General features: G+C 38.0%; 3 protein-coding genes across 3 annotated transcripts; all 3 read left to right on the forward strand.

The window, feature by feature from the left end:
- The first annotated feature begins 272 nt into the window (after positions 1 to 272).
- Positions 273 to 7,683, forward strand: LOC137064455 (cytochrome P450 2F2-like). The gene is made up of 9 exons (XM_067435809.1): positions 273 to 473; positions 618 to 780; positions 4,089 to 4,241; positions 4,346 to 4,506; positions 4,646 to 4,819; positions 5,333 to 5,471; positions 6,847 to 7,034; positions 7,103 to 7,244; positions 7,332 to 7,683. The coding sequence occupies exons 1-9, from the start codon at positions 312 to 314 to the stop codon at positions 7,523 to 7,525; spliced, it is 1,476 nt and encodes a 491-aa protein (XP_067291910.1). The 5' UTR covers positions 273 to 311; the 3' UTR covers positions 7,526 to 7,683.
- Positions 7,684 to 8,903: 1,220 nt separating this feature from the next.
- Positions 8,904 to 13,154, forward strand: LOC137064847 (cytochrome P450 2F2-like). Its single transcript, XM_067436379.1, has 9 exons — positions 8,904 to 9,124; positions 9,210 to 9,372; positions 9,905 to 10,057; positions 10,177 to 10,337; positions 10,632 to 10,805; positions 11,025 to 11,163; positions 12,004 to 12,191; positions 12,274 to 12,415; positions 12,488 to 13,154. Exons 1-9 carry the CDS (start codon positions 8,963 to 8,965, stop codon positions 12,679 to 12,681), a joined length of 1,476 nt encoding a protein of 491 aa, XP_067292480.1. The 5' UTR covers positions 8,904 to 8,962; the 3' UTR covers positions 12,682 to 13,154.
- Positions 13,155 to 14,915: 1,761 nt separating this feature from the next.
- setd6 (SET domain containing 6, protein lysine methyltransferase) lies at positions 14,916 to 22,692 on the forward strand. Its single transcript, XM_067436380.1, has 9 exons — positions 14,916 to 15,072; positions 15,223 to 15,306; positions 18,154 to 18,298; positions 18,380 to 18,521; positions 18,600 to 18,794; positions 19,644 to 19,770; positions 19,856 to 20,036; positions 20,127 to 20,269; positions 22,168 to 22,692. Exons 1-9 carry the CDS (start codon positions 15,046 to 15,048, stop codon positions 22,492 to 22,494), a joined length of 1,371 nt encoding a protein of 456 aa, XP_067292481.1. The 5' UTR covers positions 14,916 to 15,045; the 3' UTR covers positions 22,495 to 22,692.
- Positions 22,693 to 23,975: the final 1,283 nt, after the last annotated feature.

Raw genomic sequence — 23,975 nt, forward strand, 5'->3', positions numbered from 1 at the left:
TACAGTAGCAAAAGTAAAGCCAGTTTAGTGAGAAGGTGGAAAATGCTCTTATAAAACAACTGTGCCACTTTTTTTTTTGGTGCAAGAAACTTCAGTTGTACGACTAGAACATTAACTCTTTTATTGTTACATTATGCTGGAAATTAATCCATCTGTCTTGTATTGCTAATTATAAGTATATTAATTGTGAGTCTACACGCAACGTGCTCTATGGGAATGTTCAGTGTTGGAAGTGGGAGGGTTCGGTGCGTAGTATCTTGAGTTTAAATGTGAAACATGAGCAGATCACAGCTGGACATCAGTGAGTCAGCATGCTGGGCTTTCTGATACTGGTGTGGATATGCCTCTTCCTCGTGTTCCTCTTCATCCAGATCCCGAGGCCAAAGAACTTTCCTCCAGGGCCTCGTCCTCTGCCATTATTTGGGAATTTGCTTGAGCTAAACATCAATAATCCTTTGAAAGATTTCGAGAGGGTACAGTAGTACATTATTTGAACACTTCCTTCATTTTTAATATAAAGAAATACATTAAGAATAACCATACCACTTTCAAGAGTTATCTGTGTAAAATACCTGGTAATGTTTTGCTGTGTGATGTCTTAACACTAAACCTTTTAGTTGGCAGATCGCTATGGAAAAGTTTACAGTCTCTACCTTGGAACAAAACCTTGGGTGGTTCTTAATGGTTTTGAGGTTTTGAAGGAAGCCCTTGTTACTAAGGCTGTGGACTTTGCAGGACGTCCCCAGGACATCATGGCCAACCATGTTACTAAAGGAAGCGGTAATACTTGAAAATCAACCTACACTCTTATACCTTTATACCTAGAGACTATGATTAAGCAATGTTTTGAGGTTGTTCAGTTTAAGTCCAAAGGGTTAAGGTCGTTGCACACCGAGTCCTATACTTTCGCATGCGTTTTTTCGTATTCGTGATCCGAAAAATTTGTCACGCACAGAGACCTTGCACACTGAGTCCGATGTGTAGGCTATTAATGAATGCGTTACCGGAAAAAAAAATCGCAAAACAAGACAAAGTGACGTCTAGTGAGGGTGATTTGTTTGTCCTGAGGAGATATTGGGTTCATCCACTCCAGCTGCGATCGCGTAGAGAAGAGTTTCGCCTCCTTATCAAGCGGGTTTATCCAGACCGACCGATTCAAAGTTTCAGCGTCAATGGCTCAGTTTGATGCTGCTAGCGATGTTGGAGTCCCATATTAAAAAGAAGACCACTAATTTCCGTGAATTGATCCCGAACACCTGGCAGTACGCTATGTCTATGGATCCGATCTCTCTCTCTCTCTCTCTCTCTCTCTCTCTCTCTCTCTCTCTCTCTCTCTCTCTCTCTCTCTCTCTCTCTCTCTCTCTCTCTCTCTCTCTCTCACACACACACACACACACACACACACACACACGCACACACACTTCAGACCGTTCTGAAGCTTAAAGGCCCACTGAAGTACTTTGGAACGCGCCGCATTATTCAATGTGTAATCGTGATTTCCCCTGAAACGACACAGTTTGACTAGAGCGGACCTTTCTGTTTGGTGAAGCCAGTTTCCTCTAACACTGTACAATCATAATCTCCTTCATATCGCTTTGAAATGCAGCATTCTGTGGAGAATTCAAATTGGTCTATGTTTATTGGCTGCGCGGACTCGCGCATATGATCCTCTCGTGTCTGGTAGTCTAAATTTAGACCAGAGCAGAAATTAGTAAATGTGTGTTAACTGACCGATTTCAGCCTTACTGTGGTGTTTTCACCATACTGGAGTGTTAGAAACCACACAGTCCACATGCAGGGTGAGAAGAACCCCCGTTGGCCTCACTAACACCTCTACCAGCAGCTACCTGGTTTTCCCAGGAGGTCTCCCATGTAGGTGCTTCAGCAGTGTAGGGGGCGGGCTTTAGATTCTAGAGAGCATTTTGATTGGACAGAAGATTTGACGAGAAGGTGAAGTCTATTGTTCTTTTTTTAAATTTATTTTTTAAATTTTATTTTGTTGTATAGGCCTATGTGTATTAATATATTTTCTTTGCTGTATTTTACATGTTTTTTTCTGGCAATAAAACAAAAAACAAAAAACAAAGATTAACTGCACAATGTGAGTAAACCTCCAATACATCTATAAGAGTAATCATTCCATCACAATTCACAAATAAATCTCTCAATCAAGTGACTGTGACAGTATTATACATAAATTTTACACAACATTAAAATATTATTTTCAAATAAACTTTTACATTTATTACTATTTTAAACTATTATTGCCCCTGGTTCAGTAATGAAGTCTTGTAATAAAGTAGCAGTGGCTGGAACAGATTTTAAGTATGACCTCAAGATCTATCTAATCCTGTTTACATGAAATAAGCCTGCTGTCGAGCAGGTTTAAGCTAACGGACCTGTTGCTATGACAGCAAGTCTAGGATGAGCTTTGAAGAACCAAACAATCCGAGATCAAGCCAAATCGTCAACAATCAAATCCAGCTAACTGAGTTAGTGACGTACAAAGAACAGGCCCCTGAAGTGCCACCCTCCACCCTCCACCTATTGACCAATCACAAAGTCAGTAGTGTTTCGGCACCCGGATTGCCAGATCTGCTCTAGTTACCACAGCTGCAGCTCTACAAATGTTCCTGCTGGATCCTGCAGCCTATCTGGCAACCTAGAGTCAGGGGGAGGGGGAGAGTGGATACACCGCTCTACAGTCATTTGAAAGTGATTGCAGTACCAGTTTTGGCCTAGCCTGACAAGCCAGACCCACATCAAGATGTTTGGTCTGGAAACTCACTATTGACAGGGCTCAATCCGAGGGGCGGGATAAACGGTTGTCTTTCAAACTCCCTCTGCACACAATTGGATAGCAAAACAACCAACCAGAGGAACTTGAAGCAGAGCTGATAGATTAAACTTTTGCCGTCGGCAAAACTCTGAACACATCTTCCCTTTTTAAGAATGACTCCAGTGCCGTTCTTTTCTCAGAGAAAAGCTTAACTCCATGTCTTCCAGAATCGCGGTCAAAGCTGATTCGAAAGACCGCCGTTCGCTAGTTTCTGTGTTTACTAGAAGCACGCAAGCGCAACTCGGCTGGCTGTCATTATGTCAAGCCCTGCCCACCGACTCTACACACGATGTGATTGGCCTGATCAGAGTTTGGTTTTTACAGCTCCGATGTGTATTGAAAGTTGCTAGAAGACACTCGCAGCAGATTAGATTTGTTGCCGCTAGGGTGCGTCTAGATTTCTAGGTTATTGAAAGACCTCATAAAATCAAAATGTCATGCCATTCGAAGCGAAAACACGTTGGAAATGTAATCATTTGACGAGTGCAAATACAGATACACACTGGATCTTTTGCTAGCTCGCTTTCACTAATAATATGCTATTATTACGAATTCTTACAGAGGATTACGAAGATTTCATATCATAGACAAGCAGATATGGGCAGCTTTTCCCTCTAAAAGTAGAAGCAGCAACCGGTGGCAGTGGTTTGAGTGAGAAAATTGCACGTTATTATCAAGTACTTTTCAAGTTCGGAACAGCTATGTCCATGGGGTCTGTGGATAAGCCTCCCCTGACCCCCCCCCCCCCCCCCCCCTTGGCGCCGGGCTGGTTTTTTGTGTCTTCGCTGCATTCACGCTGTAAACCAATGCTGCTTCTTTGTCTTTTTGCCACTCAGTAGGGATTAATCAAAGTCGCTCCATCTGATGGTGACGTTGCATGCATTCCCTCTATACTCATGACCCATGTCTGTGTCCCGTCATAATAAAAGTCCCAGTGCTTGCGAGGCGTGTTTGTATAACAATCGCTCCAGCAGCCGTGCTCAGCTCCACAACAGTTTTTTTCCACCGGCTGTGAGGTGAAGACCACATCCCAAGATGCTGCGCTCAAACTTGGCACCATCAAACTACGCCTTTGTTTTGAATAGGAGCCTTCTAGCGGACGGAAAGTTGCTATTGGACCTTTAATACAAGACAAAAAAAACTTAATTTAAGACAAAAAAAAGAGCAATCTTCAAAGAAAAAGAAAAAAAAATATTTCCAATTTAGACGCCCCAGCGAGCCACTGCTGATTATTTACATATTATTGCAGGTGTAATTTTGAAGGACTATGGCCCCAGTTGGAAAGAACACAGACGCTTTGCTTTGATGACCTTGAGAAACTTTGGCCTGGGGAAGCAGTCAATGGAGGAGAGAATTCTGGGAGAGGTTTCCCATGTCATTGCCAAACTGAAAAAAAGAGTTGGTAATAATGTGCTTCTTTTTGTTATCTAATCTTCAGTATCTCAAAACAAACTCGCACAAGAGCTTGACTTGACATTCAGAACAATGTACTTTGTGTTTTTGCAGGGAACTCCTTTGACCCTCAGACTATGTTCCACAATGCTGCATCAAATATCATTTGCATTGTTCTGTTTGGATCCCGTTATGATTATGAAGATGAATTCCTCAAGCTTTTCATTCACCTCTATACGGAGAATGCAAAAATTGCCAATGGGCCGTGGACCCTGGTGTGGAGTTTTATCACATCATATATTTACACTCAGCTAATAAAATGCACATATAGAAGCTATATTGTTATTATACATTTTTTATTGTTTAAATAAAATATCTAATGACCAAAAAAGTAATGTCTCTAATTTATTGCAGATATACGATACATTTCCCATGCTGAGATTTCTGCCCCTGCCCTTCAAGAAGGCCTTCACAAATGCCAAGAAAGCCAGAGAATTGATTGCAAAACTTGTGAATGAGCACAAAAATACAAGAGTCCCAGGAGAGCCAAGAGACTTCATTGACTGCTATCTGGATGAGCTTGATAAGGTGCGTGACTATCCGTTTTTATTTATTTTTATTTTTAGGAATGCACAATATATCGGTTCCATATTGGTTATTTGCGATATTAGAGATTTTTTTAATTTATTGGAATTGATTAATAATAATATCAACCAATACAAATAAATGTTAAATATCCCTAATGCCCATTTACTCTACTTCTACATTTAGATTACCTTTGCCGTCATCTAATGCTCACTTAGCTTATGTCTACACTAATATGGATACATTTGAAAACATAGGCGATAAATGAGCTTTTTGAAGATACTCTCCTAAGTGGATGAATTTGAAAGGCTAGTCAGTCATGTTACAAATATTGTACTCGTATTTTTGTGGTAAGCAGCCGAGGCAGAGGGACTTTGAGAATTGGGTGAGGCCAGTGGCGTGAGTGATAATGAGCGCCAGCTGCACGCCGCACCTGTCTTGTATCTTGAAGTGCATCTCTTACACCTGAATGAGAAAGTTGTTCTTATTAATCAGTGTTTGTTTTAATTTCACCAGAGAGGAAATGATGGTTCCTCGTTCACTGAAGCTCAACTTATCCTGTACATTCTGGATTTGCACTTTGCAGGGACTGATACCACGTCGAACACCCTCCTCACTGGGTTTCTCTACCTCATGACCCACCCAGAGGTTCAAGGTTTGTGTTTTGATTTATTAAAGGTGGGGTAAGTGCTTTCTGGTAGCCTTTGTTGTTATTTCAAATCACCAAAACAAACACGCCCCTACCCCCAAAATGGGTCTCCGCCCTATTTTGATAGCACCGCCCCACACATACGTAACCCAGGCAACGACTATGGCAGAATCGGTGTTACTAATCCAGGTCGAGTATTCAATGAAAAAGTGAATATCCATCACAAAAACACAAACCGTTCTCATGAACAACTCGATAGTACACAAGCATGACAGTCCAACTAACGAACATATTACAATTATGACAAGATTAAAGTTATAGCGATCACAAAAATACAAACCGTTCTCATGAACATCTTGATAGTACACAAGCACGACAGTCCAGCTAACGACATATTACAATTATGACAAGATTAGGGTTGTAGCCATAGACTGTAAAAATAAGAACGTATAAAAATATGGACGTACTGTCCGTGACGTCACCCATAGGATTCCGATAAGGAAACTTCTGAAGCTTAAAGTAGGGGCGAGTTTACCGCGAAACATGTTTTTTTCTGCTGTAAAGTTGGGAATTTTAACATGGGGCTCAATGAGATTCTGCTCCCTTCTGGAGCCTGCCTCTAGTTGCCAGTTGAGGAATTGCAGTTTACATTACTTCCGTATTGGCTTCAAGAGAGATCGCGGGAGGTTGTAGCTTGGTTGTAGCGATCACAAAAACACAAACCGTTCTCACCAAAAATTACAGTTTCATATCATTATGTTTGAAGCCTGAAATGTGGCAAAAGGTTGCAATGTTCAAGGGGTCCGGATATTTTCGCAAGGCACTGTACCATACCTGTGGGATACATTTTGTTAGCTGACGCTTGAGACAGACAATGAGGAGATTTAGATGCTCAATACGGTGTGGAAATTAATGGGTCTTTATCTTCGCTGAAGTGAGTGACAATATGATAGCAAATGAACAAACAAGCGAACATGACACACGAGCATCAAGCAAAAGCCAGCATATATTAGTTCTCGGCTACTGTGTCCGTCCTGTGTGACTGGTGTGTTCTGAATAATGATGTGCACTGAGCCTCTTGTCTCACCATCATTAGTAGACACGCCCCTACCTGCTGATACCCCACCTTTAATGCATTTTAATTAATTTGATCAATGCTTTGGCTTAAACATTACCATTTTATTTTAGGGTTCAAGTCTTGCTATTAACTAGGTGCTTATTAGCATGCATATGACAAGGATAGTGGTTGTTTATTAGTACTTTAAAAGCACATATTTATGCCTTATTGCCATTATATTATGCCAAAAGTCGTAGTTAATAGTGAATATGTGTTCTGCATACTAAAGTGATACCACTTAAACATAGCTTTTCATTTCACCAGCAAAATGTCAGCAAGAGATTGATGATGTTCTGGAGGGTAAAGATCACGCATCGTATGAAGACAGGCATGATATGCCGTACACAGTGGCTGTTATTCATGAAGTCCAGCGTGTCGCTAACACTGTTCCGCTAAGTGTGTTTCACTGCACCACCAAAGACACTGAGCTGATGGGCTACAACATCCCGAAGGTGAGGAAATTCCTATATAAGAGTTTTAACCCTTTAAAATCATGACTTTGTGTCTTTTTCTTCTCTAGGGAACTTTTGTTATTCCTAACCTCAGTTCTGTACTAAAAGAAGAAGGCCAGTGGAAGTTTCCTCATGAATTCAACCCAGACAACTTCCTGAATGAGGAGGGCCAGTTTGAGAAGCCTGAGGCTTTTATGCCTTTTTCTGCAGGTAACGGATTCAGAATCAGATGCAGGTATAGTTTTGAGTCATTTGAGTGCATTTTGTAAATCGTATACGCACATATATGTTGTACAGGTCCCCGCGTGTGTCTCGGTGAGGGTCTTGCACGTATGGAGCTCTTCCTGGTCATGGTCACTCTGTTGCGCCGTTTCCAGTTTGTGTGGCCTGATGATGCCGGGGAACCGGATTACACCCCGGTGTACGGAGTCACACTCACCCCCAAACCCTACAGAATGCACATCAAATGCAGACAGACAGTCAAATCATGATGATCGTGTCAGATTTATGTTGCAAAAGATGATTTGATGTTATTATTATAATAACAGTAACAGTATCATGACTGGTCACATATATGATAAAAAGGTCATAAAAAGAATCGTATTGCATCATGAAGACAGTCCTTAAATAAAAAGCTTTCGTCACCTTGTCTGACTGTATGCCAGTGTGGTTTTATTGTGTTCACTTGTAGAGTTATTATCATTATTGATTCAGTGTCACGATACGTCAGAAATCATTCTAATATGAACATTTCTTATTATAATCAATGGTGAAAACAGCGGCATCATATTTTCATGATAAATTATGCAGGATTATTTGATTAATGTAAGGGTAAAAAGAATAGCATTTATTTAAAATAGAAATCTTTTGTACCCCAGGTTTCACAAACAAGGCTTAAGCTAGTCCCAGACTAAAATTGATGTTTGAACTGAAAGCAACTTGCACTGACTTATCTTAAAATAGGTCAATGCCATTGTTTTTTCTCAAGGTTTTTTTAAGGCACATTTATAAAAACTACTTAAATGCCCTAATTGAACTAAGGCTGAATCCTGGCTTAATCTAAGCCCTGTTTGTGAAACCAGTCCATAAAATAAATGTCACCCTGGACCACAAAATCAGTCATAAGGGTAATTCTTTTGAAACTAAGATTTATACATCATCTAAAAGATGCATAAATAAGCTAACCATTGATGTATGGTTTGTTCGGACAACATTTGGCCAAGATACACCTATTTGAAAATTTGGAATCTGAGTTTGCAAACAAAATCTAAATATTGTGAAAATCACTTTTAAAGTCCTTAGCAATACATATTACTAATATATATATATATATATATATATATATATATATATATATATATATATATATATATATATATATATATATATATATATTAGTAATATGTACATAATATACATAATATTTTATATTAGGCCTAATTTACAAAATATCTTCATTGAACATGATCTTTACCTAACATCTTAATGATTTTTGGCATAAAAGATAATCTATCATTTTGACGGATACAATGTAGGCTACTGTTGGCTATTGACACATATATTCATGCAACGTATGACTGGTTTTGTGGTCCAGGGTCACAAAATATCCAGACAAAGTCATAAACCACTTAAAAAAGTATAAACTGATAAAGTAAATAAATCAAAACTACATAACCTTGTACCCTGTGGTCTTTTGACTCATACCTGATAAACTGCATGGAACTGGCTCCAGTCTCCACTGTGAATATATTTTTATTTAATTATAGAGTTCAAGTTGTTTCGAGGTAAATGCAGAATGTTGTGCAGTGTTTATCTTTCAGGAACACGGCCAAATCTGTTCCGATAAACGTAGACGATGTCCCAAGAGTGGTTTGAGTTCACAAGTTTGAGTGAAACTGCAAACAGACAACAGCTGGACATCAGTCAGCATGCTGGGCTCTTTGATTCTCGTGTGGATATGCACCTTCCTCGTCTTCCTCCTAGTCCGGATCCAGAGGCCGAAGAATTTTCCTCCAGGACCTCGTCCTCTGCCAATATTTGGGAATCTGCTTCACGTGAACATGGCCAATCCTTTGAAGGACTTTGAAAGAGTAGGCTATGGCTTTATTTAACGTCATCAAGTTTAAACGTTTTTCTGTTTTGTTGTTTGTAAAATCATTTTCCATTCGTTTAAAGTTTGCAGAACGATATGGGAACATTTTCAGTCTGTATACTGGACCAAGACCAACAGTTTTTCTGAACAGTTTTGAGGTTATTAAGGAAGCTCTAGTTACGAAGGCTCAAGACTTCTCAGGACGGCCTCAAGACATAATGATTAGTCATCTCACGGAAAATAAAGGTAACTCGTACTACGAGCTGTAGATATCAACTATTAAATCACAATATATCGAGTGTGGAATTGCTTTTACATCAGTTTAGTTTAGTTACTTATAAATTAGACACAATCGTTCCTTGCCTCTTTTGCTCCGTCACAGAAAACAGTACCAAACTAAGTCAGTTGTCATTCCTGAATGATTTTTTTTTTAAAACAAATTGGTCGCGTGCAAGACTCATGACAGTAACTTGTCGCCACCCACTGGCGTAAAACCGGGGGCCTTCTGCTCCGGCATCGCACATTGCCAATAGGCATTAGGTATATATCCACCACTATAGGTAACACAACAGGATTAAGTAAGTAAAAAGGATAGTTTATAGCTTTCCAGTGCAAGCCACTTTAAGTTAAAACAGCTCAAACATGCATTTTAGTCTGGGACTAATTTCAAGCCTGTCTGTGAAAGCCAGGATTGTGTTATGCTGGTAAATATAAACTGTTGGAATATGTCAACTACGAGAAACCCTTCAACTTAACTAACATCATAATTATACTAAAGGTGTCATATTGGCTGACTATGGCCCCCGTTGGAAGGATCATCGGCGCTTTGCTTTGATGACCTTGAGGAATTTTGGCCTGGGGAAGCAGTCCATGGAGGAGAGAATTCTGGGAGAGATTTCACATATTGTTGCTTATTTCGACAAAAACGCTGGTATTTAATTTTTGTTTTTACTTTAGATTGATCGACAAGATGGAGACAATGTGATTTTTTTCAATGCCTCAGCTGACAAGGAAAATGTCCATCTTTTTAACTGATTTACATTTGTACAGGAGGAACTGTCAATCCTCAAACTATCTTCCACAATGCTGCATCAAATATTATCGGCTTGGTTCTGTTCGGATCCCGTTTTGATTACAACAGTGAATTACTGAAGTGCTACGTCCAGCTCATTACAGAGATTTCAAAGATCCTCAATGGACCATGGAACATGGTGAGATTGAAACAGCAGTGAAATTGCTTGAAAGTTACTATTTTATCTAAAAAAAGAGAGTTTTTGTTCTAATAGCCAATGATTAAACTGTTACATGCTACTAATCAGAGGAAGAGGGACATCCTTATTCTAGAGAGCATCTGATTGGACAAAAAATCTGTAGTGCAGGATGAGTCATGAATATATAATTGGTATTTTTCTGTTAAATAAAAACCTATAACTGCAAATAAATAAATAAATAAATAGCTTGCATTTTAGAGTAATTGTATAACAGTGTATGTTCTTTCCTAACAGATATATGACACACTTCCTTTATTGAGAATCTTGTTCCTGCCTTTTAAAAAAGCCTTTGATAACATGAAGAAGTTAAAAAATATAAATATAAAGCTGATCGCTGAACACAAGAGCACAAGAGTCCCAGGAGAGCCGAGAGATTTCATTGACTGCTATCTGGATGAGCTTGATAAGGTGTGAGTCTCTGACATACATTAACTTCTAAGTCCAAACTTCCAAGACCAAAATATCTAATCAAATTTAAATCTAGAAAAATTCTCACAATGCTGATAATAAAACTAGAAAAAAATAGAAGTGCTGGTAGTCTTAGACTTTTGGTTCCCACGTTATTTTTTGAACAAATGCACCACAGTTTGAGTCTCAAATAAAGGATTGATATCTTATGCTTCCCAGAGAAAATATGATGGTTCCACCTTTTCTGAAGACCAGCTCGTCATCTACATTCTGGATTTGCACTTTGCAGGGACTGATACCACTTCCAACACCCTTCTCACTGCTTTTCTCTACCTCATGACCCACCCAGAGGTTCAAGGTCTGTGTTTAAAAAAAAAAAAAAAAAAAAACATCGATTTTTGCCTATTTTAAAAACTGTTTAGGTTAAACCAGAGACAGCAGAGCATGAGGAGGTGAACCACTAACAGAAAAACAAGTGGAAGAAATCGTAATGCTCAACATGGTAGCTGTAGGAATGGAAGGCTAATCTCTTTTTTGACTTGTGATTTTAGAACAGGCATGTGATGTTGTTGTGAATTTTATTGCTAATTTGACTATTTTCTAACTGGATATTGTTAACATTCAGGATGGATGTTAGATGTATGAGCCTGGTCATGACCTACATGGGAGACCTCCTGGGAAAACCAGGTAGCTGCTGGTAGAGGTGTTAGTGAGGCCAGCAGGGGTTCTCACACTGTGGTCTGTGTGGTTTCTAACACACCAGTATGGTGATGGGGACACTATACTGTTAAAGAGCACGTCCTTTGGATGAGACGTTAAACCGAGCTTCTGACTCTCGTTGGTCATTAAAAATCCCAGGATGTCCCTGAGTAAAAGAGTACGGGTGTAACCCTGGCATCTTGGCCAAATTTGCTCATTGGCCTCAGTCCATCATAATCATGATTGGCCTCCTAATCATCCTCCTCTCCTGATTGGCTTCTTCACTTGGTCTTTTCTCCACCTATAAGCTGGTGTATGGTGGGCGATCTGGTGCAATATGGCTGCCATTGCCTGTCATCCAGGTGGATGCACATTGGTGGTGGTTGAGGAGATTCCCCACTTCCTTTGAGGACCCAGAAAAGCACTATATAAATGTAACAAATTATTATTATTATTATATTAGCAAAGCGAACTCCTTTCAGCGTTGTTTGCTCAACAGCAAAATGTCAGCAAGAGATTGATGATGTCCTGGAGGGTAAAGATCACGCATCGTATGAAGACAGGCATGATATGCCGTACACAGTGGCTGTTATTCATGAAGTCCAGCGTGTCGCTAACACTGTTCCGCTAAGTGTGTTTCACTGCACCACCAAAGACACTGAGCTGATGGGCTATAACATCCCGAAGGTGAGGAAACTTGCCTTGAAAGTTTTAAGTAAAAAGTTATTACATAATTCAAAGCAAATTTAAACTGTGTCTCTTTGGTCAGGGAACTGTAATCATTCCCAACCTCAGTTCTGTACTAAAAGAAGAAGGCCAGTGGAAGTTTCCTCATGAATTCAACCCAGACAACTTCCTGAATGAGGAGGGCCAGTTTGAGAAGCCTGAGGCCTTTATGCCCTTCTCTACAGGTAACCATTCACAAATGTATATTCTATCTGGCCCAGACTTGTTCTGTGGTCATCATCATATGTGTTTTACAGGTCCCCGCGTGTGTCTCGGTGAGGGTCTTGCACGTATGGAGCTCTTCCTGGTCATGGTCACTCTGTTACGCCGTTTCCAGTTTGTGTGGCCCGATGATGCCGGGGAACCGGATTACACCCCGGTGTACGGAATCACCATGATGCCCAAACCCTACAGAATGCACATCAAGTGCAGACAGACAGACAAACAGTAAATCATACTGCCAAATATATTCCCACCCTGTACACGGTATAATTTGATAAACAAATGATCTTTAAATATCTAATATTAATTGTAGCATTATCTACTAAAACTTTGGGATACTGCATATACATTTGTAGGTAATCAAGCACAACAGTCACAATCTGGAAGTAAAAATTCAATTCATTTTCTCCTTACTGATTTTTAACAATAATGTATTAATCTTTTCAAAATGGATATATCATCAATGTTGTTAAATTGCTATATTCTCAAAGTGGAATGGAAACTTGTATTTTGCATCAAATGTAAATTTGTAATGTTGTGATTTAAATCCCTATGGAGAAAATGAATTGGAAAAATATTTTTGGAACCGAGGTGAAAAAAAAGTGTGTGATAATTGTTGCGCAGGGTAGAAAATGAATGTTGCATTAATTTACATTATATGTCTATTATATATGCTATAATAAATGTCAATTCATGTTGCTATATGTGGCCTTTGTGTTTGTTTTTGAGACATCCCTAGCAAATATGTAATTTCTGTGATATTAACTATTGTGATATAAGCATAAATCTTCCCTTTGCACTGCTGAGTTGTTCATTTTCCAGGTCCATGTCTGAAATAATACAAGGCAAAACATCCCGCATTTAAATTATTTAGTTAACTAATTAAATGAGAATTATTAGCATGAGTGAAATAAGCTCTGAACAACCTCAATGCTGCTGAGTGTCCCATGGACTGGGGAAATCCATCAATCCATCCATCCATCCTTTTTCCAAACCACTATCCTCATACACACAATATACTACCAGTCAAGACAAGAGTCATCAAATGACAGACTTGTGGAATCCAAATTGAATACTATGGCAAATTACAGCAAACTCTCATCATTCCCAACTTTGCAAAAATAATGTTCTTAGAACATTAAGAATATATTTTCCCAGCCGTGTTTTTGTCTTACCCTGAATCATTATGGTACACTTATAATAAGTGTGCATATTGGGACTATTTCAGACCAGTAGGAACCGTTTCGGAGGAGCTCAGTCCCTGCCTGACTCGCCAGAGAACAGTATCTCCGACTGCATGTTCTTCCGCAAGACGCATGCAGTTCTGTTTATTAACCGCTAGATCACAGAAAGTTACAGACTGCAGTTAAAGGAACTGTATGTCAGAAATGCATTTCAATTAATAATAAAATGGTCCTATGTCACTAGACATTAAGAAATCATGTTAATTTCAAATACTTATATCACTGACAATGGTAGGCTGGCCAGGATATTGTCATTTAAAAGTTGTTGTTGCAGCCCTCAACTGAGGTTGATGTTGACATGTGTTTTGGCCTGAAGCTCCGCCCTCCACCTATCTACCAATCATGAAGTCAGTAGTGTTTCGGCATCCGGGTTGCCAGATCTGCTCTAGTTACCACAGCTGCAGCTACAAACGTTCCTGCTGATCCTGCAGCCTATCTGGCAACCTTGAGTCAGGGGGAGAGGGGATACACCTGCAGTTTTTTGACCACAATCTTACATACACTTCCTTTAAGTTATAAAAAAGTTATTTTTGACTGTTTTCTAAATGTATGAAACGTTTTAAAAGTGTTTGAAATGTTTCAGAATGTCCAGGGAACATTCAAAAGTATAACATTATAAAAAAAAAATGATGTCCAAATAAAATATTACAGAAAATGTTCCATGAACAATGTAAACATATGTTTTTGTGCTAATGTTTTGAGAGCATTATTAAATACCAGATAATAATGTTTTGTTAACGTTACTGGAAGAACATTTGTTCATATTTATGAAAGAACCTTGCCAGAACAATAGCCAAAGTTCTGAGAATGTTCTGTTTGTCTGTGCTGTTTGAGAAGGACAAGTGGACATTTCCTCATGAATTCAATGAATGAGAGCCGACCTGAGAAACCTGAGGCCTTTATGCCAGATAAAGATAACATTGTCTGTTTATTTGCTTCATTTTATTGTCATAGTAAATTTATTTCTGTTTGCTTAGTGAATTATTTTAAGATAGGAATATTGCAATAAATTATTTCCATTTCCTCACTTGTCTCAGTGGCCTGAGGATGCATGAGAACCAGACTTTAACCCTGTGTTTGGACTGAAAAGAGATTTATATGTATTATTTATATGTATATCATAACATAGCGTTTTGTACTTATACTAATGTCTAAGATTATATTATTTCTATATACTGTATTCTGTCATTCACTTAACAATATCGTAGGTGGCGCCATTGTACATGATGTTACTTTCTGCAGACAAACTGCAAGAAGAAGAAGAAGTGACCGAAGTTCCTCACATGGATGGTGGTCACCATAAAAACAATATTTTAATATCTCACTGACGAGCTTGCATTGTTAATGAAATGGCGACAGACACAAAAAGGCTAAAGGTAAAAACGTCCCCTCAAGTTATTATTGACAGTTCGCAGGTTAATTCATAATTTAGATTCAGAAATTGGCTTTAGCTTGAAACACAGATGTTTGACGGTTATTGTGCTTATCATGATGATCCTTCAGCATAACATCATGTGTGGTTTCAGATAGATGACGAGAACTGTGTGCTGGACCCCCTGAAAAACTTCTTGCTGTGGTGTGATAGTGTGAAGCTGACGCTCAGCGATAAGGTAACTTGTTCATTTGATGATGTATAGTTATATTATCATATAATGCGATATGAATAATATATCTCATTGTAATAAATGTGATAAGTGTGTGTGTTTGTATATGATATATAATCAGTTATTTTAGTATTGCCCATAAATGTTCATATTTGTTTTATGTTTGTAATTGTGTTGTGCATTTGTCCTGCTTTTTATTTTAATTTTATTTTAGGAATTTTAGTACTTCAAACATATCTTAAGTATGTTGTCAACATTTTTTAATCCATTTTTGACTTAAGTTTTTCATATTTAATTTCAGTGACCTCTGTGACATTGTTAAAGTCCCTGTAAAGGCAATTCTTTACGGCAATGTGTTAGGCAATGTATTTTATAAATAAATAAAGACAATGTGTTTTAAAAAAAAAAAACACACATTAGAAATGTTAGAAATGTATTGCTAAAACACATTGCAAAGACTGTGAACTGTGAAGTACTTAATTGTGGAGTTAGACCGTTAAACAGTTTTTCACCATTGCTGTGCTCTGGATTTTCTAGGCGGGGCTAAAACGGTGGCTCGATGACGCACTGGAGCCTCTGAGCCTGGCCCCGCCCCTACTGTCGATGACTCACTGGAGGCTCTATAACTAGAGCACATTCACATTAGTTTGCCGCTCAATCGCGAGTACTCTTAGTTACTATAGCCTACAGTTTGCTAGCTAGCTATGCCTTCGTTGTGGAAATGCGTTACTTGGATGCAGTCACTTACAAAACAGATCGGTGTCCTTATTTAAATATCCGAAAAACGATCATATCAAGAAGAGGTGGATTCATTTTATGAAGAGCCACTTTGATGGAGAGCTGAGGATCACCACCAACAACCGCCTCTGTAGTGATCATTTTCCGACGGCAGCGCTCGTCTCGCGCAGATGAACCGCGGCTCGTTCTCCTCCGACACTGTCATTCTCGTGCTTTGGGAAGTATATATGCTGTAAATGCGACCGTTTTCCCCTCTGTCCCAAAAACACATGCATATAACATGTTGTATAGGTAGTTTACATGATAAAAGTAACCTTAATATGCCTCTGGGTTTGATAATTTGTGTGATTATTAACGGTTAGTATGGCATTTGAGTGAGGCGGAGGTAGCTTTCCCGCGAGTGGGGGTGGTTTTGGCGCAGCCAGCGGACACACCCCCAGCGTTTGAGAGTAGAGAATACTGCTCATTTTTTTAAGGTTTTGATCTCTTATTTTATTTACTTGGCAACTTTTATTATCATTCAAATTTGGCTGGGTGGTTAATAGGATATTTTTCTGTGGTGTGACAAACTCAGCTCACATACTTAATTTTGACTTTACAGGGTCTTTAAGTACAAACTCAAATACATTGTTTTCATGATGACAAAACCCTTGGAGATATTTACCAATGTCTTTAGATATACAAAGACTGTGCATGCAGTTACTAAGAATGGGAAGAAGTTCAACACCCAATATGGTGGAATGAGTCCTGTCTTAAATTTAAGAGCCAATCGCCTTTAGAATCTCTGTTTGCTATAGAAACAGTCAGAGTAAAAATGCAGGGTTTTTTTTGTCACGATTTGAGCATTTAGAAGCACAGTTTATGACAGTTGTCAGATTTCATTGGTGATTCCGAATATGATATTTAATTGTAAGATTGGTGAACAGCTTTGGAGAATTTCCCCATTAAAAGAGATAGGAGCTGTGCTTGTAGGCTATGACTGAAATAGCTGCCCGAGAGGCGTTTCAAGTGGCCTGAGACTTGCATTAAAAGGGTTAGTTCACCCAAAAATGAAAATTCTATCAATAATTACTTACCCTAATGTCGTTGACCTCCGCTCATCTTCGGAACACAAATGAAGATATTTTTGTTGAAATCCGATCGCTCAGAAAGGCCTTCATTGACACCAATGTCATTTCCTCTCTCAAGACCCATAAAAGGCACTAAAGATGTCGTTACAAAGCCCATCTCACTACAGTGGCTCTACAATACTTTTATGAAGCGAGGAGAATTCGTTTTTGTGTGCAAAAAAACCCAAACTAAATAACGACTTATATAATGATGGGCAGATTTCAAAACAAAGTTTCGAGCGTTATGAATCAATGAATTGATTCATGAATCATGATTCGGATCGCCAATGTCACGTGATTTCAGCAGCTTGGCAGTTTGACATGTGATCCGAATACGCTGATTCATAACCGTTCAAAACTTTGTTGACTTGTTTACATAATCCCAAATGTTTTCAAGAATGTTTAACTCCAGAGAAATAAGCAATTTCAACCAGGACATGGACTTTGTCCATGTTTCACCTATCAATGACATCATACTCACGTTACCCTCGATTTCTGCTTTTATTTTGTAGAAACCTTGGAAACACCAAAGACGCTTTAATATATTGTGTTATTAGACAGGTGTGCAACTGTTTGGATCATTCATGGACAAAAAAACTAATCATTGTTATATAGCTCAACACAGTTAGTCCTATTGTTTAAATCTTGTTTTCTTGGTTTACAGCAAGTACCATGTTTTACCATGCTTAATATCGATCTAGATTACTGCAGTGTGCAACAAGTGTCTCATAGTAGCCGCCAAGCGAACACAGAGAGTAGCTTTATAACATAACTTTCAACACACTCAAATAAATATAATATAATGAAACAGTGCTGCGTTACCACACATACACATGACCGGAAAAAGCAGAAGCAGTTGTCTGCGGCATAATAAAAGCTCAGCAAAATCAATATGTGATCAAGCTGCGCCTTTGTTTTGAATAAGCGACCTCTAGCAGCGCAAATTGACATATTGTGGCTTTAAAGGGACTTTGACACCCACCACAGTTGATATTATTTTCATTAGGTGTACTTAAGTAAGGAGGGTACAGTAGCCGAGTATGGCATGCTTGCCAAAGAGGACATTGAAGAGGGGCACATCTTGTTCTCCATTCCCAGAGAGATACTCCTGCATCACGGCACCACTAAAGTCAAAAAAGTGCTTGAAGAAGGTATGAGAACATTCAGGTTCACTCCAATTCCACCTTCTGTAGCTGGCTTGTTGTAACCACCATATCTTGGTTGTTGTTTAGGGAAGAAAACATTGGAGAGCGCATCAGGCTGGGTTCCTCTTCTTCTGGGTCTCCTATATGAGTACACATGTTCACAATCCCATTGGAAACCATATTTGTCTCTCTGGCCAGACTTTAGGACACTGGATCAGCCCATGTTCTGGTATGTTTTGCTATGAATTTTTGCAAGATATCCTTCAAGGATCCTTCAGTTCTTCATGGTCAGGATCTCTCTGTTCAGGTCCCAGAAGGAGCGTGAGAAACTCCTGAAAGGCACAGGAATTCCCGAGGCTGTCAACACTGATCTGAAAAAACTCCAGGATGAGTACAACAACATAGTCCTTCCTTTCATGAAGTCCCATCCGGACCTGTGGGATCCCGAAAAGCACAACCTGGAGCTCTACAAGAGCCTGGTAGCATTTGTAATGGCTTATAGGTGAGATATCTATGAGCTATTAGATTTGATTAAAATCAATTGGAATAATATAAGGATTCTATTTAGCGATGCTCAATAAATACCAAAATGGTTGTTAGCAATATTTAAATGTAGATTAAATTGGATATTTAATTGTGCATGCTTTGCCATTATCTAATGCTCACAAAAGAGACTAAATAACACTAATAAATACATTTACTTTTTTTCATACTGGATATTATAATGCTTCTATGCCTAAAATTACTTGTGGGTTGTTACTATTTATTTGATTTAAATTTTTTATTTAGCCAATATAGGAACATTTTAATATAGGCCATTTATCAGTTATTGTACATGAAAATATCTGCTTATCATATCAGCCAGAATGTTAATAACGGATGAATAATCCATCCCTACTTTTGTTTTTTAACATTTCAACATTTTAACATCATTTCTATGGAAGCACGTTTCCACCACAAGCACCAAAATCATGCTTTTGTAAAACATAATTAGGATATTGAAAGTGTAAATTGTTATGACACATTACTTAAAATGTCAATCCTTACATGAAACATCCAAATTATGATATAAAAAGCTAAAAATGACAAAAAGTCATAATTGCGACTGAAAGTAATAATTTTTTATTTTATTATTAGAGTTTATAATTGTGATTTAATCAGTATGCCATGATTTTTACTGTTTTATTTCATATCATATTTAAATCATATTTATGTTCATAAATATATCATATTTTTTATGTCGTAATTCTGACTTGGTATATCATAATTATGACTTTTTATGTCGTAAATATAATTTACCAAAGCATGATTTTTTTTTGCTATGTATTTTCTCAATATTTCCTTGTCTCAGTTTTCAAGAGCCTGTAGAGGATGAGGATGAAGATGAAGAAAAACAGCCTAACCCTCCAATGATGGTGCCCATGGCTGACATGCTGAATCACGTTTCCAAGCACAATGCCAATCTGGAATATACACCTGTGTGTGCTGCAGATGTATAGCTTTTTTTATCATTTATGCCAGATGCTTTCAGATCTCACAGAGCTCACTTGTTCTCTCGCACAGGAGTGCCTGAAGATGGTGTCGGTACGGCACATTGAAAAGGGCGAGGAGGTCTTTAACACCTACGGACAGATGGCAAACTGGCAGCTCCTCCATATGTACGGCTTTGCCGAGCCGTTTCCTACGAATAGCAATGACACCGCAGATATACAGATGTCCAGTGTGTACAAAGCAGCAGTGCAAGGTGGGGCTTTATAGATGCTTATAAACAGAGGAACTTATTTAACTTATAGAAATACATTTCTGTTTCTAATACGTTTTATTGCATTTACAGTGACTCAAAGTGAAGCAGATAAACGGCTCTTAGTGGAGAAATGGAACATGTTGTGCGAGATGGAGGTTGTCGGGGAGAAAGGAGTCTTTATTTTCGGACAGTTAGGCTCTCTCACTTACAATGAGCTCTACACTACTCTGAAGGTAACCATTTGATCCACATAACAAAAACAAAATATTTTTAAAGAAATTAATACTTTTATTAAGCAAGGACACAGGATTAAAGGTAACTGACAGGTTTCTGGGGATCTTAAAAATTCTTAATTCCCACCTTACAAAAATGAAAGTCTACATTTATGAAGTCATTAATGTTGCATGCATGGCAAAAAATGAATATCTTCCTCAGTATCTTTGCCCTGTTACTAATACAAATATCTAAAATTCTTTAAATCAAGATGCATTTACTTGATACAAATGCAAAATGAAGTCTTGAAAAACTTAACAGAATTAAGTGAGTTCAAGAACAAATATCTGTCAATACATTTTTAAAAACTTCCCTTTGAATTAGATTTTTTAGATCAGATATTTGATCTTGTTTTGATCATAAACTCACTTAATTTATTTTTTGGAGCTGAAGTAGATTATGTAATTTATGTTTTTAAAAGGAAGCTTCTCATCCACAGTGAGAAAATTAATTCATTTCAAAATGTAGACATCTGCTATATACTAGAATTCCTTTAAGGCTTTATATTTTAGGTATTAATTTATTTTCTTTTTTTTATGTGTAAACTGTAGATTACAGCTAGTGATTGGCAGCATTTCCCATACTCTTTTTTTTCTCTCTCTTTTTTCCCCTTCTATTGCATTGTTGTAAATAAAATCTGATGAGAAGCTGAAAAAACCTAATTTGGATCAATTTCACAGAAAACAAAACTTCATATTTTAGGTAATTTTGTACCTCCAGTTAATGCTTCTTGATTTAAGAATCTTTAGACATTTGCACTAGAAAACTACTTAAAAATCACTTTTTTAAAGAAGATCACTTTTTGCTGACAAACTCATTGTGTTGCTCCTTTGACATTTACATTAAGAGAACATATCGACGTATTTTTTTAACTTCCGTTTTTTCTTGAATTGGTCTTAAAAAGGTCTTAAGAAAGTCTTACAAGGGTTAATTCACCCAAAAATGAAATTGATGTCATTAATGACTCACCCTAATGTTGTTCCACACCCGTAAGACCTCCGTTCATCTTCAGAACACAGTTTAAGATATTTTATATTCAGTCCGAGAGTGTATGAAAGTGTATGCACACTATACTGTCCATGTCCAGAAATGGAATAAAAACATAATCAAAGTAGTCCATATGTGACATAAGTTAGTTTGTATTGAAAATACATGTTGGTCCTAAAATCATAAAAACTATGACTTTATTCAGCATTGTCTTCTCTTCCACATTTGTTTTCAATCCTCAAATAAAGATTTAAATGTTTGTTAATCAACGGATTGATCAATGATTCGGATCGCTAATGTCACGTGATTTCAGCAGTTTGACACACGATCCAAATCATGAATCAATCTGCTGATTCATAACCGTTTGAATCTTTATTTGAGGATTGGAAACAAACAGGGAAGAGAAGAATTTCATTTTTGGGTGAACTAACCCTTTAAATGTATCTTCATAAAACGTGCAGAAACCCTGAAAACATTCTATCAAACGCTGTTCTTTTAACTTTCCATTCATCAAAGATTCCTCAAAAACAATGCGTTTCCACGAAAATGTTACGTTATATGATACATTATTTATATCAATGTTGAACACATAATAAATGTTTGACCAGCAAATCAGAATGATTTCTGAAGGATCATGTGAAACTGAAGACAGGCGTATGATACTGAAAATTCAGCTTTGCGTCACAGGAATAAATTACATTTTAAAAGATGGTAAATTGTGATATTTCACAATATTACTATTTGTACTGTATTTTTAATCTAATTATTGCAGCCTCTGTGAGCTTAATAGACTTATTTAAAAAAAATAATCTTAACTCCAGACCTTTGACTGGTAGTGTATATAAATAATTTAAAAACTTTTCTTGAGTAGGTCCTCTGCATGCCGATGCAAGATTTCGAGGAGTTCCGTGAAAACGAAGGCTGGGAGGAAGACGAAGAGGATGATGATGAAATGGAGCAGGCTCTGAGTTTCAGTGGCATGACGGGGTTGTCAGCGGAGTGGAAGCGTCTCCTACACGCAGCAGCTGCTTTGACCCTGGACTCTTATTCGGAGGATGTAGAGACGGACAGGAGGCGGCTGGAGGATCAGGGAGCTCTGGCTGAACTGGGCAGCAGAGAGAAGAGAGCTCTGCATGTGCGCAACGGTCAGAAGAGCATCCTACAGCGCTTGCAACAGCTCACCAAACCTACGGCTTAACGTACCCATTCCGGCAACATTCCACTTACAGCTCTCCAACAGTCATGACACTGCCTTCTGGGAAACACTCTAGTTGTCAAAACAAGAAAAGTCCTCAGGCGACACGGTGTAACTGAATTTGCACTCTGTATAGTTTGTAGGTTTTTTCATTTTGTATGCTGTACTTTTCCCCTTTCAGAAAAATAATTTGGAATCTTACGTTTCAGATTGTGTTTTGATTCTGAGCTGTAAAGATGGCTTATTTAGTCTGACTTTTGGTGAGTTTAAGCCCATTTTACATTTTTTAATCAGTTCATGTATTCCCTAGGAATTGAACCTATAATCTTGGTATGGCCAGTGCCATGCTCGACTGCTTGAGCGTCTGCAGTCACGTCAGAAATTGCACATTTACAAGAACATTGAACATGAACAACGCTAGTGGTTACCATTAGAGCCCGATCGATTTATCAGCCAATATGAACACCCGTCCAAGTGTCTCAAAGCGTGCGAATATTCGCACAAAATGACGTCAAAATACCTCATCTCAACGAGTATCATCACCAGTCATCATCAGTCAGTTTCATGGCCCACACATATCTTATATTGAATATCTGAACATGCAGTATATCAAAAGAAAGAACAGACCCTGTTTTATTGTAGCTTTATGCATTTTTTTTCATCAACACTTGCATGTGGGTAATGTCGATGAGTAGCGTACACAAATGGGATTCAGAATGATGATCAAAAAACAGATGGAGTAGATCGAGTCCATCAACATCCCCCAAGCTTCACAGTACTATAGCTCGTCCTGGGTTTACATTTCATTCTATAACAAACTTTTGACTGGTACTGTTCTATAATATACACATAAAGAATATCCGCCGATGTATCAATATGACTTTTTTAACTCCCTAATATCGGTTGGGCTCTAGTTTCCATCTACAGTTGGAAATTTAACATGACAAAATTGTAATATCGCATAAAACATTAATGAATAAGGCAGTGTTTTCATCCCATGTGTTCAAGAGAACAAAATCGTCACTTCCTGGCAAATTCCCGCAAAATATCTAGGTTGCTGCAAGCAGGGAAGCCACTGTGGTTCTTTTCCTACATCATAAACAACTTCCGTTTCACAATAAATGCGGTCATGTCTTGCGGATGATGTTTGGTAATGGAATCATGTGAGACGGGGAGGGAATTAAACCAAAGAATGATCAAACCAACATTTGAGTTACTATGATGACATTTTGTCAAATATACCTGCAGACCATAGCCAACAATACATAGTATGGTTCAAAATTATACATTTTCTTTTATACCAAAAATCACTCAGATATTAAGATCATGTTCCATGAAGATATTTCATAAATTGCCTATTGTAAGTATATCAAAGTGTTAAATTAGTCATATGCATTTTTTATGGACTTCATTTGGACAACTTTAAATGAAATTTTTTCCATTTAGTTTTTTTTTTTTTTGCACCCTCAGATTTCAGATTTTCT

The sequence above is a fragment of the Pseudorasbora parva genome, chromosome 25, assembly GCF_024679245.1.
Source record: "Pseudorasbora parva isolate DD20220531a chromosome 25, ASM2467924v1, whole genome shotgun sequence".
NCBI classification, from domain to species: Eukaryota; Metazoa; Chordata; class Actinopteri; order Cypriniformes; family Gobionidae; genus Pseudorasbora; species Pseudorasbora parva.